Below are 14,486 nucleotides of genomic sequence, written 5' to 3'. Positions count from 1 at the left end.
GTGCACATTGTGCAATAAGTATTTAAATGAAGTTATGTAAAACATTTACATAAATTAACAATTGCATACACCATGTCAGATGGCCGCTCTAAATACACATTCCATTAACATGTCACTGCTGCTGCTTTTTTCTGCTGTTGCGCACCACCTTTTTTTGACTTCCGTTTCTTCTCCTGTATTGAAACCCTGGTGAGGGCATTTCCCCTCCCAGCATGAGACAAGTGAGGCAGGGAGAGCTTTCCCATTTGAGTGGGGTACTTGTTGTAAGCCACATTCTTGAATACCGGCTGAGTGATCAGATGCTTCAAATGCTTTTTCATCCCCTTTACCACCCTCTGCTGCTCTCTGTCATAGTCTTCATCATTTCCCCCACCTGTGGACATAGATGGTATATTTAGTTGTCTGTATTTTAACATTTTTAAATAAAGGGAACATGGTGCAGAACATGTTGTGTTATGTTGGTCTCACCAACTAAAAGATCGTCATCCAGGTCCACCTCCAGGGCCGCTGCCGCTTGTTTGAACCAGGAGTTGTGCTGCTTCTCCCTGCTGTTGTGGAACTCAATCTTCTCGATCCGTCTGGCCAAGTTGACCCGCTCCTGTGGAGAAACGCACTCAACAATGAACAACCAAATATAATCTCTTGAATGTCACATAAAGGCTTGACCTAATATTGGATCTCACCTTGATGGCTTCCATGCATTTGAGCTCTATGGGGAACATGGGAAGATCCTCGTCCTTCCCAAGAGCCTTGTAGATCTTTTTGAAGTTTATCATGTCGTCTGGGCCTATCAGCAGCAAACTCAGACCCTCTTTGGTCGCTCTCGCTGTTCTGCCACTCCGATGGACGTAAGTCTCAGAAGTCCTGGGAACCTGATGAAGAGGACATGATTTACAATACACCAGGTAACAGTAACAGAGGTTCTCTTTATGCATCCAATATGCTGCAGTAGGACATCTATACAGAAAACCCTTTTAATAACATATTACAGTTAACAGCTATGCAGCTGTATTATTAACATCAAACATAAAATTTAGCTCGACAGTAAAGCAATTCCTGCACCAAGGCTCAGTAAAACATCCTTGTTTATACAGAACAATACGCATGTTGGTTTAATATAAGTAAATGGCTTTGATCATCAATAAAAGCTGTGGACAAAGCTTACCTGGTAGTGAATGACATGCTCAACGTTTGGGATATCCAGTCCTCGAGAGGCCACATCAGTAGTCAGCAGAACACAACTGAGAATGACATTCAGTAAGCAGTGAGTTGATTCCATGTCAAGGGATGTGATATTGAAGAGATGCTAAACAATAAGATATTTTTAGTATTAAGTATCACTTTTAAGACTGAGCTTATTACAAAAACTGGGGGGACTCAAAGTTAGCAAATTACTATTCTTAGTTCAAAATAAGTCATCTCAATCTGTATAATTCTATAGTTTATTTATACTTTCTTTATTTTTACCGGGGGAGACTGTGTCAAGATGGGAGCGACACACGTACATGTGCAGACAATTCAAAGTGCACTCGAGTTGTTTCTCCACCTTAGTTGCAGATCAGACTTTTTTTGATGTTTCCTCATAGGAACACACTGACTAACCTGAGGCAAACACCATCAGACTGCTAGTGCAAGTGTGTGCAAACCTCACCTCTCCCTCTCAGCAAACCTTTCCAGGTTTTTGAGGCGTTGCTTCTGGTGCATGTTGGCATGAAGGGGCAGTGGAGTGCGGTCCATGATAACCAGCAGAGAGTTCAGTCTCTTGATACAGTCTATACTGTTGGCAAAAACCATGGTGCGGCCAGGATACTGGAGCAAAAAGTAATAAAGGTAGAAGTCCTTCTCTTCCTTCTGACAATGGATTCGGGTCTCAGTCAGGGTCTCCACAGTTGCCTCTTTCCTGGTCAGGTCAATTATTTTGGGTTTGGACCTGATCCCCACTTTCTCCATGAGAACTTCCAGCTGGCCCCTGTTGTCCAGATTCTTCCTCTTCTTCTTCTGCAGAAGGCGCATGGGCACGCTGCGATCCATGGTCAGTGTGGCAGAGAACACAAAAGTCTGCCTCTTGGGATTAAAGTGAACAGTGTTCAGCATCTCCAGCAGACTCTCCAGCTCTGCAAAGTGGCCTCTCTCTACCATGCGATCTGCTTCGTCAATGACTAGGCACCTGTAGGATAACACAACAAAGAGAAGTTAACAAAAGGTAGCATGAAAAAAATAACTACTTCTCTGAGAATGATCAACATCATATAAATATTCATCACACTCAAATTATTCCAGATGTTCAATAATAATAAAACAAAGTCTGCCTTCAACACACAATGCGCTGCTGCCTGTGGCTTTTTGTTTGAAAATGGTTGCACAGGGACCCTTCCTACAAATAGCAATAATGTGCATGCAGTCAATGCCTGGTCTCTCTTAATTATTTAGACTTTTACTGCTAATGTTGTACTTAAGGCCTATTCATTCATACATAGCATTTTACACACCATTTATTCAATCTTTATATGACATCCTGGATGGGTCCCCTAAGCTAATGTGGCCTATCCTTGCTGGCTAAAAAAGCCCAAAGCACACTCCATATTTATATTTATTTTTCAGTGTGAATGTAAACAGGACATCTACCCTTCAGGAACCAAAACCCTTAATCAAAATCTGACAAATAAATAAGGAAGTAGGGCTCGATGATAATTCAGGTCTCCCGTTTATTGGCCTTCAATAACATTGTATTGTTTTTATTACAAAACTATGCTTTTATTATATATTGTTATCAAAAACTAATATGTTGTACTGAAATACATACTATACTACATCGTGGTACCTCACAGTACGACAAAGTAATACCTCACAGTACTACTAGTGACTCCATCTGTGCTTTCATAAATAATAGAATAAAGAACATTGCAATCCCTTTCAAGTAAACCAGATCCCTCCATCAGACAAACATTTAAAAAAAAGTGTTATCACTGTGTTAGAAAAATTAAAATCAAGTTATATCCTTGCAAAAGTTAACTAATATTTAGTTACTACTAAAATAAGCTATTTTTTGGCAAAACAAAGCAGAATGAGTGCAGATATGCGAGCCATCAAGTTTGATCAGTATTAGTTGCTGCAATGAGCTGCTTTCCTCTACAAATCTTTTTAAAACGAGGTTTGATACGGCTGCTCTCAATTCATGCTCAATGTTGAGCGTAGATCTGTATTCTGATGAGACGCAACAGCAGAATCGACGACCTCACAGAGATCGGCCTTTGGCAAAATGCCAAGAATCGGCGAGTCGCGCATGCGCAACTTATTTACGGCGTACATTTAAAACCAGCATTTCCTCTTGCGCCCCATCTGTAATACGCCCCAGTTTGATAAATACTGACTTAAAGGAAACATGGTGTTCATTTATTTGAATGTGCAGTCACTGCAGTGTATTTTTCGTGCTTTTGGAAGAATATTTCCAGAGCCTCTCGATACGCAAAGTCAGAAACGTCCATTTACCGAGCTCCGCGGGCTGCAGCCTGTTGCAAATGCTTGTCTTGACCTGCAAATACATTCACTGTTAGGCTTTAAAAGTGATAGCTGATAGCTTAAAGCAGCCAATCCCATTATGAAAAGCACATGACATATTTTTCGGCGCTCTCCGTCTTTCTCTCTGTCCACTGTGCGTCGCACGTGTCTGTGTGCGTCGGGGCAGAACTCCGGCGTGCGCGATACCGAGAGCAGAGAAGAGTTGTAACGCGTGACCATGTAGAGCCAGAAATGACAAGCTGTCGTGTAGATAATATCAATAACATATGCGGGGCGGCCCCCCCCTAATATAATGGCAGGGGAAACACTGCTTTATTAGATCTATTTATCTGTGATTTTTAACATATTTTCCATATGTTAATCAATATAATATTGAAATCTAAAATATATTGCCATACTGAGTTTGACCATATTGCCAAATCATATAAGAAAGAGGTGTGAATTGTGACTTACTTGAGCCGTCTTAAATTCTGCAGATGTGGATGCCCTTCCTGGATCAAGTCCCACAGACGTCCTGGAGTGGCAATAACGATTTCTGGTCTTCGCGTCAGCATCCTTCGTTGTTTCTGTTGTGCCATTCCACCCACCACTATTGCTGTTTTGATGTCTACACAAAAGTAACATATTGAGTATTTTGACATTCATAGTTGCATTTGATTATTAAAAACAAAAACCTGGTAGTCATATAACTTGAATGACTTACCTGTAAATTGTGTGATCGCATCAATATGGTGCTTGACCTGAACAGCCAGCTCCCTGGTGGGAGTGAGCACCAGTCCAAGCAGAGGCTGAAGGTGACCACCAGCAGGAGGTTCTTCTTCTTCTTGTTCTTGTTCTTCTTCTTCTTCAGCGGTGGGGTCAAAGTCAAACTCTGCATTTTCTATTACTCGAACACACCCAAGCTTCTCATTGTCATATTTTTCTTCACCGTCGTCTTCGCTGTCATGTTCATCTGTGTCACCCTGATCCTGCTCTGTGACGCTTTCACCCTCTTCTCCCTCAGCGTCCACGTTGTCCTCCTTGTCTTCTTCTATTGTGGACTCATCTACAGCTGGTAAACACAAACTCTCCACCTTTGTGGTTGATTCAGTGTCGTCATCAACTGATTTTTCTGAACTGTTCTTCCACTCCATGATGGCGTGGATCATGGGAATACCGAAAGCCAGGGTCTTCCCACTTCCTGTAATGACAGTGCTCACATTAGCTTCACTTATGGAAACATGAAGACATACTGTTATGGGACAAAAACAAAGGGTATTTTATCTTGCCTGTCTCAGCCGCCCCCAGTATATCCATACGATCCCTGATAGCTGGAGGCAAAGCCAGGGCTTGTATAGGACTCGGTGAGCTGAATCCAAGACTGCTCAGTGCCCTTAGCACTGGGGAGGGAACAAACAGGTCATTCCAGGCACTCACATCAGCTTTTTTGTCTTCGGGGCCAGACATTGCTGCATTTGTCCAATTCTTTATCTGCTTTTTGTTTTTGGGATGCTTTTTAACTTGGTCTTGAGTGGGGTTTTCTTTTTCCAGAGACTGAAGTTCTGACGTAGACTCCTGCTTTGCCTGTGCCTCTAGGATTTTATCCTTTTTCATCTGCTGCTTCTTTTTCTTTTGCTTCTGCTTCTTTTTGTTGCTCTTCTTTGTAGGTTTTAATTGAGCATCAGGTGCTGAACTAATTGCTGTATCTTTAGAGGCCTCTTCTGGAGGCCCTTTATCTTCTCCTCCCTCCTCACCTGCAGCTACAACTTTCTGTATCACTTCTTCGGCAGTGGCATGTGCTTGGTCCGATTCCTGTGCAGCCAGTTTCTTATTTGCCTTCTTCTTTTTGGCTTTCTTCTTGGCTGGTTCTGCTGTTTTCTGTCCTTCTTTGCTCTCCACATCTACCTTCTCTCCAGCCTCCTCCTCTCCCTCGCTGGCTTTTCTCTTCTTTGTTTTCTTCTTCTTCTTCTTCTCCTCGGTGACTTCCTTTCCTGCTTTAGCTGCAGCAATTTCAGAGTCTACCAACCGATAATTTGTCAGCTCTTCAAAACACACCAGACCCTCCATTCCCTCCTCGGAGAAGACACTGGGATCGACCTCTACAGCTTTCCAATTGCCTTTCATGTGGACGCTCCGTTTTTTGCCTGATTTGATCAGTCCGGGAGAAATACGCTTGTTTCTGGGCTTCATCTTATTGAACTTTTTAAACATTTTCCAACAAATACCGAGTCAAGCCAACACGTTGAATTGCCTACCACAAGCGGAGCTGTTTAAAGCGTGGCGTTGTATGTGAAGTTAGCTGGCAGCTAGCGTTAAGTGCCGAAGCTCTCTAACTAACCTAGTTATATAAAAAATGTCCGAAACAACTGGCCTAGTAAATAATAAACAACAATACAACAACTCTAAGTAAAAACAATGGGAAAAAAGTACTACCGTGACCGGCTTTAGTTTTGTTAAAGTCAAAATAACGTTACAAACCACGCATCACACGAGGGCGCAGCCATGACAGTGTTGATCACGTGGTTTGAAAAAACTTTATTAGTCAAACAGCGGTTACAGAGTTCTCTCTGCCGCACAATGACGCGGCTAATACAAACAATTCGTAATGGTATTTATTAAGTGAAGTGACCAGGAGCCTGCTTTCTCTAGATCAGTGATTCTCAACTGGTGGGAACCGTTTTCAGTGGGTCGCGGGCCTTTGCCTGGGCAAAAGAAAAGAAACACATTTTTATTTTATTTTTTCGTCCGGTGGTTTTATTTTGGAGGGACTTTTTTATGCAGCGGAGTGTCGTTTTTTTTTGCCGGCTCTGGTTTCAACTTGTTTTCAGCAGCGTGTGCCAGGTTGGGTCAAACCATCCTGATATGGGGGAGACTCTGGGTTTTTAGGATTATTAAATTAAACAGCCTACTGAATATAAAATGCACAGCTGATGGCGCTGCCTGCATGACAGGAAAAACCTCGGGGTTCGTGAGGAGAATTGAGTGCTGCTTAATTTTCTGTAAAGCACAATATTTTTCAGTGAGGTAATCATTAATGTCGTATATATGAATCCTTTTGAATTGCACTTTTTGTTTAATTTATTTAGAATTTGTGGTAAAGCTGCTCCTCTAGACAGTGATTTTTTCTATAGTAAAGTGTTTGTCATAGATTCAGTGAGTGTGTATTCTCAGTTAAAGTTAGGTCATTTGAGTCTTTTTGAAACTACTTCTTAGTTGTTGGACTTTTTTGTTTGTGCATGCAAGCTGTTGAGTCTGTTTAAAAATGGCTGAAGATTCTGAATTGTTATGTATGTTGTAATACCTCGAGTCCTGAAGATGCACTTTTTGGTTTTTAATTAAAGTGTAAAAGGGAATAGTTCCCTCTCTAGCATCGCCACCAGCTGGTCGTTTTGGTTTATCATTAAACTTGTTTTTGTGTTGGCATACATATTCTGTATTATCTCAGGTTCAAACTGCACCATCTTTTCATTAAATATTGAGAAGTTGAGAATGTTCCTCGATTTGTGTCGCGGCTTGTCATTCAGGGGTGATAGTGGGTATAGATATAGTGATAATATGTGATATACAATCAGTTATTGATGCATTTCAGAGAAAGTAATACTTTAAGACTTTTCTAATCTCACTAAACTCAGTGTTTGAGGTGTGACACGTCTTATTAAGATTTGATGTGTTGTTACCACATTCCTAGAAGTCACCTTTTAATGAATGGTTTGCACATTGTAAGTAATGACAACATTATTATTTTAAACTATACATTTTTAAGACTTCTGTAATGCCATCAATATTGCAGGTACAAATGTTATTAAAAGGTCATGTTTCTTATTTTCTAATCAGCCGTCGGAAAAAGTTAAGTCATCTGTATACATTTATAAATGTAAATAAATAATTGTCTAAGGATTTTTTTTGTATTTTTTACAATGGTCCATCAGGTCTGCCGTTTGTAGATGTTAATATATTTAAAGTGACGAAAAGCCAAAGTGTCCTTGTGCTGGTGCTCACATGTATATAACACTGCTCATTTAGTTTGTGTTTTGCACATCTTTATCCAAGGGCTGAAATGATTTGACTAAATCCAAAAGAAAGGCACAGTAATGTTAATTATTTATTGTCGGGACCACATTAGACAGGCTTACAGAACAAGACAGCACAAGCATTTTCAATTTAAGATTAAAAAATGCATCAAAACAGCCATTTAAAAGCCTTAATAAACACAATGTCACATGCTCAAACAACCCACTGCTAGTTTTTGGTAGGGTCAATCACTCTGCCCATGAAGAGCAGACAGTTTGTGGCTTCATGGTATATGAAGAAGAAAAACGGCCTGTTGACAATGAAGTTTCGGGGCAAGGAATATGGAGTCATGCCAATTGCTGTGGCAGCTGCTGCAGTGGTTCCCACCTCATCCACCTCGATCACAGCCTTGTGCAGCACCTGTGATTTTACAGTAGAGATAACAAAATAAATCAACATCTGCAGAGTCTGGAATATGCAAGCATGCGGATACATCATGGTGCAATGGAAAACTAACCTCTGACACTTTGAGACCTCCTTCCTTAGTCAGCTTTGTCAAATCGGCTGAATTACTGAAGATACTGTTCATGCCCATATCTGGTAGAATATCTTGCAGGGAATACGACTCTTCCATCTTGAATTTGGGCATCTGGACTGCCAAATTGCTGTGCACATAAAGACATGGCCGCCAATGTTGAGTAAACTCACTTGTTATCTGATGCTGCAGGTATTTGATATTATGTATTTGCATGTTTGTTGATGCAGTGCTTTTTCATGAGAAAATGCCACAAAGAGCTTGATGGCTCAAATACAACATAATACCGACGGGAGTAGAAAATCTATAGAAAGACGAGCTTTTCAGGTCTGTGTGAAATGTTTTCCACGTAAATACTTTCTATGCACCTACGTTTTTTGCAGATTTTTGATCCAGCTGAGGAACTTCTGAGCAGTGATCCTATCATCAACGACAGTGTAGTCTACGCCTTTGTTTGGTAGCAGGATAAGCATGGAAACACCTTCCCGATATGGTAGCTTCAACACTTTAGCACCAAGAGAATCATCTTTCATTGAGTAGAACTTATTATCTAAGTACATCATCGGCACTTGCACAACATTATAGTTGTCAATGTAGAACAAGGCATTTTCAGTAAAATTGGAGTTGAAAGGCGTCTGCCAGGATCCTGTAGAGGAAATGATACTTTTAGTTTAATTGTTGAACTAAAGGTCAACACACGATTAATAACAATCTTACGACACAAGAGGGATTCAGCTTACCCTGGAAGAAAATTGTGTTGATTAACATGAGACGGGTCATTGGATCCAGGGTGGAAATCATCTCTCTCACTTTGTCCCGAGTCTTGTTCTTGATAAACTCATTGATGAGGCTGATACTTCCTTTTGTGTCCGCAAAGTCTACCCTGTGGATGTCGGCTTCAAAAAATTTCTTGAGTTGATCTTGAAATACTTTCTCTACCTCAAACTGCGGGCGCATAAAGAGGGCCATGCTTTGGTCCAGTTCCAGTGATCCATTCTGTGTGATGCTCTCATGAAGGAGTTGAAAGAGTGTTGGGATAAGTTCTGGCTGGTCAGCCCGCTCCAGATGCTCCAGGTTGAGTCCCTTCAGTATTTCCTCGTACGTGTCACCATCAGAAGCCATTAAAAGAGCCGCAAAGCTGGTGGAGATGCTCAGAGGTGAAAAAAAGACATTCTTATCATGATAGCTGGCTATTGTTCTGTATAGGTTCATGGCAAAGTCCATATTTTGGAAGGAAAGATCTGAGATGGTAGCATTTGGAAGGTGCGCTTGGTGGACAGGAGCGAGGAAACCCACGCAGGCTACAATTAACATCAATCCCATCTTCCTTTTGGGTACCATTATATTTTGAGGGTTTTGTTGCACAACCTGAAACACGCAATGTCAAAAGATATTTTTGATAAAAGGACAATGTAACAGTGACACGATAACTAACCCATCTGCTCAAAATTATTAAACAGATTTGATCCCATAAATAACTTTTTTTCCCCATTTCCATTACCATCAAAAGCACTTGAATTAATTCAGTTTAGAAATGCAATAGATTGTTCTGACTAAATATTTTTTCCCCCGCCGATTCATTATCATACATACCATTCAGCTAGTGGGAGATTACTTCTGAAAGCTCCATCTATTATTTGGGGAAACAAAGTTCAAGTGTGCTCTGAGCGTTACATATTAACCCAACATATGACATATGACCGCCTGTTGTGTTGTCCCAAATGAAATCAGACTTGTTTTTGGAACGTTCAAGGTCTCTTTTCCAGGTGATGACACAAGAACGGTCAATAATTGCATATTAACATTGAAGTACAAAAACAGACATGACAAACTTCCGGAGTGACAGTCACTTTATTCCTGGAACAATAACTAATACTTGAAATGAAAGAATGAGCTATGGTAATATGGAATATAAGAAAAAGGATGAATACTTATTGTGAGAACGCAGTGAGTGAAAATAATGCAACGATAAGAACCCAACAACCAACATTTTTACTCTCTCACAAGTGCATTTCAAATAGACGAAGCCTAACAGATCCAAAGAAAATGAAAACAAGAATGAAATGATGACGTTTTCTTGGAAGCCCTCCAGCACAGGATGCAAATCTTAGCATGACCGATATCCTTGCTGAACAGTCATTGACTTCAGAAAACATAACTGTAAACAAACTCAACAGTTTAATGCTGTAATGTGGTCTATTTGTCAACCATGTGTGTTGCAACATGATTTTTTTTTGAAAATCAAGAGAAAAACTCTTTAAAGTGATGTTTTGTTCCATCTTTCATTCATTCCCACTATTTGACTGTCATTTTGGAAAGTCATCAATCAGCCAATGGCTTTCATTGCTTTAAGCCAAGGCAACCTCACCATAACTAATGTGGACAACATTGCACAACAAAGTGTTTTTGGAATACGGGATCAGTCAAATCAGTGCAATTATAAAAAGTATTTCAGGGTAAAACTATTGACTGTTTGCGGAGGTAAGTAGAAGAGAGAAGGATCATTTTAACAATCTTTTCTTTATAATAAATTCCGTATACAGTTCAAGACAAATACTGATGAGAGAAACAAGATAGCGTCTCTGGTTGGACAGGACAGACTTTTTTTTGGTTTTAAGTGATTATACTGTGCTATGTGAAAAAGGAACTATGTATTTAGCTATCAGCTGCAGTTTCATGCTGTTTACAGATTGCTTACAGATAGAACATTTGCATCAGTCAAAAGCATCTTAATTCCAGCCAATAGTTCTATAGAGTTCTGTTGTTCAGCGTCCATCAAAAATGGACAAAACACCCTTAATAATGTGTGTGTAAGTGTTTGTGAGATGTGCCATTATGCCTACTTATACACTTAAAGGTGATAACAAAGCCACAACATCAAAAATATGTTGCTTTCTAAATACCTTGGAAGTTCACTCATAGAAATCTGCAAGTAAAACGAGTCAGGATTTAATGGCCCACCTATTTTAGTGCTGCTGGCAAAAAGATATTCACTACAAGAAATTATTTCAAAACTAAACTGGTGATCTGATGGTGCGTGTGTTGGAATCTTATGTCCAACAAACACAAGTCCAATTGAAAGGTAAGGGGCTCTGTCATTATCCATCAAACGTTTATCCGTAGTCCTAACATTGGTCTATTATGGCTTTCACAGAACAATCATCTCTGTATGTTTTCACCCCAAACAAGTAAACACACCCTTTGTATGCTGAAGATTCCTTTCCATCTATTGCAGAGAAAAAACAAGAATAAAAAACAGTGTACAATAGAAATAGAAGGCGACATGGTACAAAGGCAATTGCAAACTTGGATTAACTGCATCATGAGTTCTGTGGTCACCCTTTTCCCAGCGTCAGTGTCTCACTGAGTTAGATTGGACTAACTGATGCCTTTTCTTTGTCGTTGTTCTCTTCTCTATAAGCAGTCAGCGAACTAATCAGGGGAAACGTGTCAGTCTTCTGACTGTCCTTGTGTTCGCATGTGCAAAAGGTTAGAGGAAGGAGCAAAGCTACCCCCGTATTGAGTTGCCAATCCTGGCAGGTGGTAAACAACATAGGCAAACCTTGCACACCTTCACTGGATGGGCTTTTGTTGTTGGTCCTCTTCAGAGCCAGTGTTGACTGATCCTTAAAGAGGGGAGAGTTTTTTTTTAAATCAAATTCATTACATAATATTCACTGTATATATATATATATATATATATATATATATATATATAAAAGTACTTACCTGAGCCACCTGATGATTGTGTGTCTGGTTGAGGAATGTTCGGCTGAGCTTGTTGCTGCTGCCTGAGAAGTCAACAGCGGGGATTTGTATCAGAATCCATACATTCATTTCCGTACATTCAAACGGCGTTGACACACTATCGTGAATACTTCAATAAGTTCTAACTATAAATGAATTACAACAACCAATATTATGGCCTAAGAAAATACCACAACAATAGTGTTAACATAAACAGGTGTTGGTAGAAGCTGGTTTAATCTACCGATCAAAATAGGCTTGTCTCCTCTTCCGCAGTTCCTCGGCTGTGAGAGCCTCATTTTGGCCGGCTCTTTGTCCTCCCTGCGCACTCCCTGCTGCCTGGCTCCCTGATTTCACATTTCCCATTTCAGACTCGGAGGACTTGTTGCTCATCACTGCACCTATAATAATAAAGACATTTTTTTTATAAACTTCATTTGGACAAAGAAACAATATATTTGGATATAATATAATAACTTTGGATAACTAATAATTTACCTTGCATGCTAAGCTGTATGGCCCTGCGAAGATCAGCTTCTTCATCTTCCACATCTATGTCCTGTCTGCTGAGTGCCAGAGCTTTCTTCAGCTCTTCATCTTCATCGACAACCTCATCCTCCACACCAAAGACCATCTCTGTCTGGCTCAGAGCTGCTGACATACTGCTCACAATACAAGACGTAATCAGTTACCACAAGTAAGTAGAAAAGGCTTATTTTGACCAATTTGAAACATGCAATAAGACACTTCTCCTTATTGTACTGTCTACACATACAGTACATACCCTGCACTTGTCTGGGCTTCATCCTCTCCAATAAGCCTCGGTCGCTGCTGCTGTTGCACCCTCATGATCCCAAGAATCTGCTCTGCTTCACACTCTGGGAGGTTTCCTCGGATCACAAATATGGAATAACCTGCACAAAGTCTACTTTTAGACTGGTCACTGCTTTGCAACAACTAAACGTTGTATAACAAGTCAATCTTACAATACCTTCTTGTTGTAGCTGTGCAAGAAAAAGTGCTAGATAGGTGTCTGATATCAACTCTGGTCCAGTCAACAGTGAATTCAGATTAAACCACTGCAATGACAGTACAATATTTGTTTGTAATTTAAAGTTGAGTTCAACTTGTTTATTGTTTGTTTGTAAGTGCCTCATACCTGTAGTCCGAGTTTCCGTATAGTAAACCAGTGCTCCTTGTAGTTGCAAATAAAGGCTTTCTCATTTCTGAAACATGAAAGTAGGAACAGCGGTCACCTTCAATTTAAACAGTAAAGTAGTTATGGGATTACAGATTAAGATATTACACAATAAAGTCTGGAAAACTTTACATTGGATTAATCATCAGGCTCTGGTACTCCCGGCTGTTGAAGAGGATTAACTCCAAACCCCAGACTCTCAGTGCATTGCTAATTACCTAGAGGAATCAGACGGAAAAGGCAATACATCACTAATTTATAATGGTTATTGATCTGTTAATGACAACAATAAAAAGTGAATCTCTCACTTGTATTGAAAAGAACCCGCTGTCATCCATGTTCCCAGATGGTTGCTAGAATCGCATTCACAGAACATAAAGTTAGAAACTGTTTGAATATATAATGTGTAAATCCATGTGTAACTAAATAGGCTAAACACTAGCATTCCCTTCCATGTCTCCTCACCTGTAAGAAGGTCCTATACTCCTCACTGGCCATCCCACCTTCAGCCATCCTCATTCTTTCCTCTTCATCAAGCTGATGAGCAATGGAGGACAGATCCACAGGAGTGAAATACTCACCCTGCAGGAGGTTGTTGAGACAGTGTTGTGCGCAAAGAGAGCCCTCTTGCTGAAAAATAAACGTTTAAATATTGATAAGACACCGGAGCAAACTACAATTCTAACATGACAGCACAATACAATAGTTTTCCTCACAACGTAGTCCGCTTTATGAAGATGGAACTAGCGAACGTAAATACTAAACTCTGACGGATTAGGTATGTCCTCACGGCCAGCTATACACTGGTAGAGCTACACACAGCTAGCTTACGCAAACAACACAATGCATAACGTTACTTATTTATAAAGACCGGGTAGCTAGTTCGTTTTCTAACTTGACAAAAATAACATGGTTGCGGCTGCTAGAAAGCTTTCTGCTTTGTTACTACGAGCTGAAATGAAACTTTTCATAATGTCTGACTAGCAGATGCAGTTAGCATGTTAGCTGTCTGGACAACAATACTGACAAACAACACCACAGATCTCTCAACACCGGCCGGATAGCGCCGGGAAACAAGTCGCCGCTGGAAGATTTAAGGTTCACCGAAAAAAACACGACGAATTACTTGGGGCTTCATGTTTTAATTTGAACGTTTTAACTTACTTTCTCATGAAATATGGAATCCATATTCAGCTTTCTGTCAAACATTGAACTCTGACCTCCAGCTCCGCTCTATTCATCAACCATGGAAAGAAGGGACGATCTCGAGCAGCGCCCTCTAGCGGCCTGGTCCCACACCAGCAGCGTCTTCATTCAGAACTGCATTTGCGGATTTATGTCAACGACGTCATCGAAATCACTGGCTGTGTGAGCAATGCAACTATCAGCTAACGTTACGATATCGTTTCATAGAGACACTGATCCACGAATTGCATTAACGTTTTCCGTAATATAATCGCATTTGACAAAAGATAGGTAGATTCGCACAAAACGTAA

General features: G+C 40.3%; 3 protein-coding genes across 5 annotated transcripts; all 3 read right to left on the bottom strand.

The window, feature by feature from the left end:
* Positions 1–93: 93 nt before the first annotated feature.
* ddx24 (DEAD (Asp-Glu-Ala-Asp) box helicase 24) lies at positions 94–5,680 on the bottom strand. The gene is made up of 8 exons (XM_079224327.1): positions 4,788–5,680; positions 4,223–4,699; positions 3,973–4,126; positions 1,652–2,167; positions 1,166–1,241; positions 684–872; positions 469–598; positions 94–373 (listed from the first exon to the last, which is right to left on the bottom strand). The coding sequence occupies exons 1-8, from the start codon at positions 5,620–5,622 to the stop codon at positions 105–107; spliced, it is 2,646 nt and encodes an 881-aa protein (XP_079080453.1). The 5' UTR covers positions 5,623–5,680; the 3' UTR covers positions 94–104.
* A 2,057-nt stretch (positions 5,681–7,737) lies between these two features.
* Positions 7,738–9,385, bottom strand: serpina10b (serpin peptidase inhibitor, clade A (alpha-1 antiproteinase, antitrypsin), member 10b; the record flags this gene model as incomplete). Its single annotated transcript, XM_079228944.1, has 4 exons — positions 7,738–7,929; positions 8,027–8,174; positions 8,417–8,690; positions 8,785–9,385. 4 exons carry the CDS (start codon positions 9,383–9,385, stop codon positions 7,738–7,740), a joined length of 1,215 nt encoding a protein of 404 aa, XP_079085070.1.
* A 499-nt stretch (positions 9,386–9,884) lies between these two features.
* Positions 9,885–14,209, bottom strand: atxn3 (ataxin 3). 3 transcript variants are annotated; one of them, XM_079231272.1, is made up of 11 exons: positions 14,154–14,209; positions 13,455–13,619; positions 13,298–13,342; positions 13,122–13,207; positions 12,951–13,017; positions 12,783–12,870; positions 12,567–12,705; positions 12,290–12,453; positions 12,036–12,192; positions 11,774–11,835; positions 9,885–11,664 (listed from the first exon to the last, which is right to left on the bottom strand). In XM_079231272.1, exons 1-11 carry the CDS (start codon positions 14,196–14,198, stop codon positions 11,618–11,620), a joined length of 1,065 nt encoding a protein of 354 aa, XP_079087398.1. In that variant the 5' UTR covers positions 14,199–14,209; the 3' UTR covers positions 9,885–11,617. The 3 variants fall into 3 exon arrangements, with proteins under 3 accessions (XP_079087398.1, XP_079087397.1, XP_079087396.1); XM_079231271.1 differs by having other exon boundaries at positions 9,885–11,670; positions 12,290–12,456; positions 12,576–12,705; XM_079231270.1 differs by having other exon boundaries at positions 9,885–11,670; positions 12,576–12,705.
* Between the last annotated feature and the right edge of the window lie 277 nt (positions 14,210–14,486).

Source organism: Taurulus bubalis, assembly GCF_910589615.1.
Source record: "Taurulus bubalis genome assembly, chromosome: 1".
Lineage (NCBI taxonomy): Eukaryota > Metazoa > Chordata > Actinopteri > Perciformes > Cottidae > Taurulus > Taurulus bubalis.
This window is presented reverse-complemented; position numbering and strand designations above follow the sequence as displayed.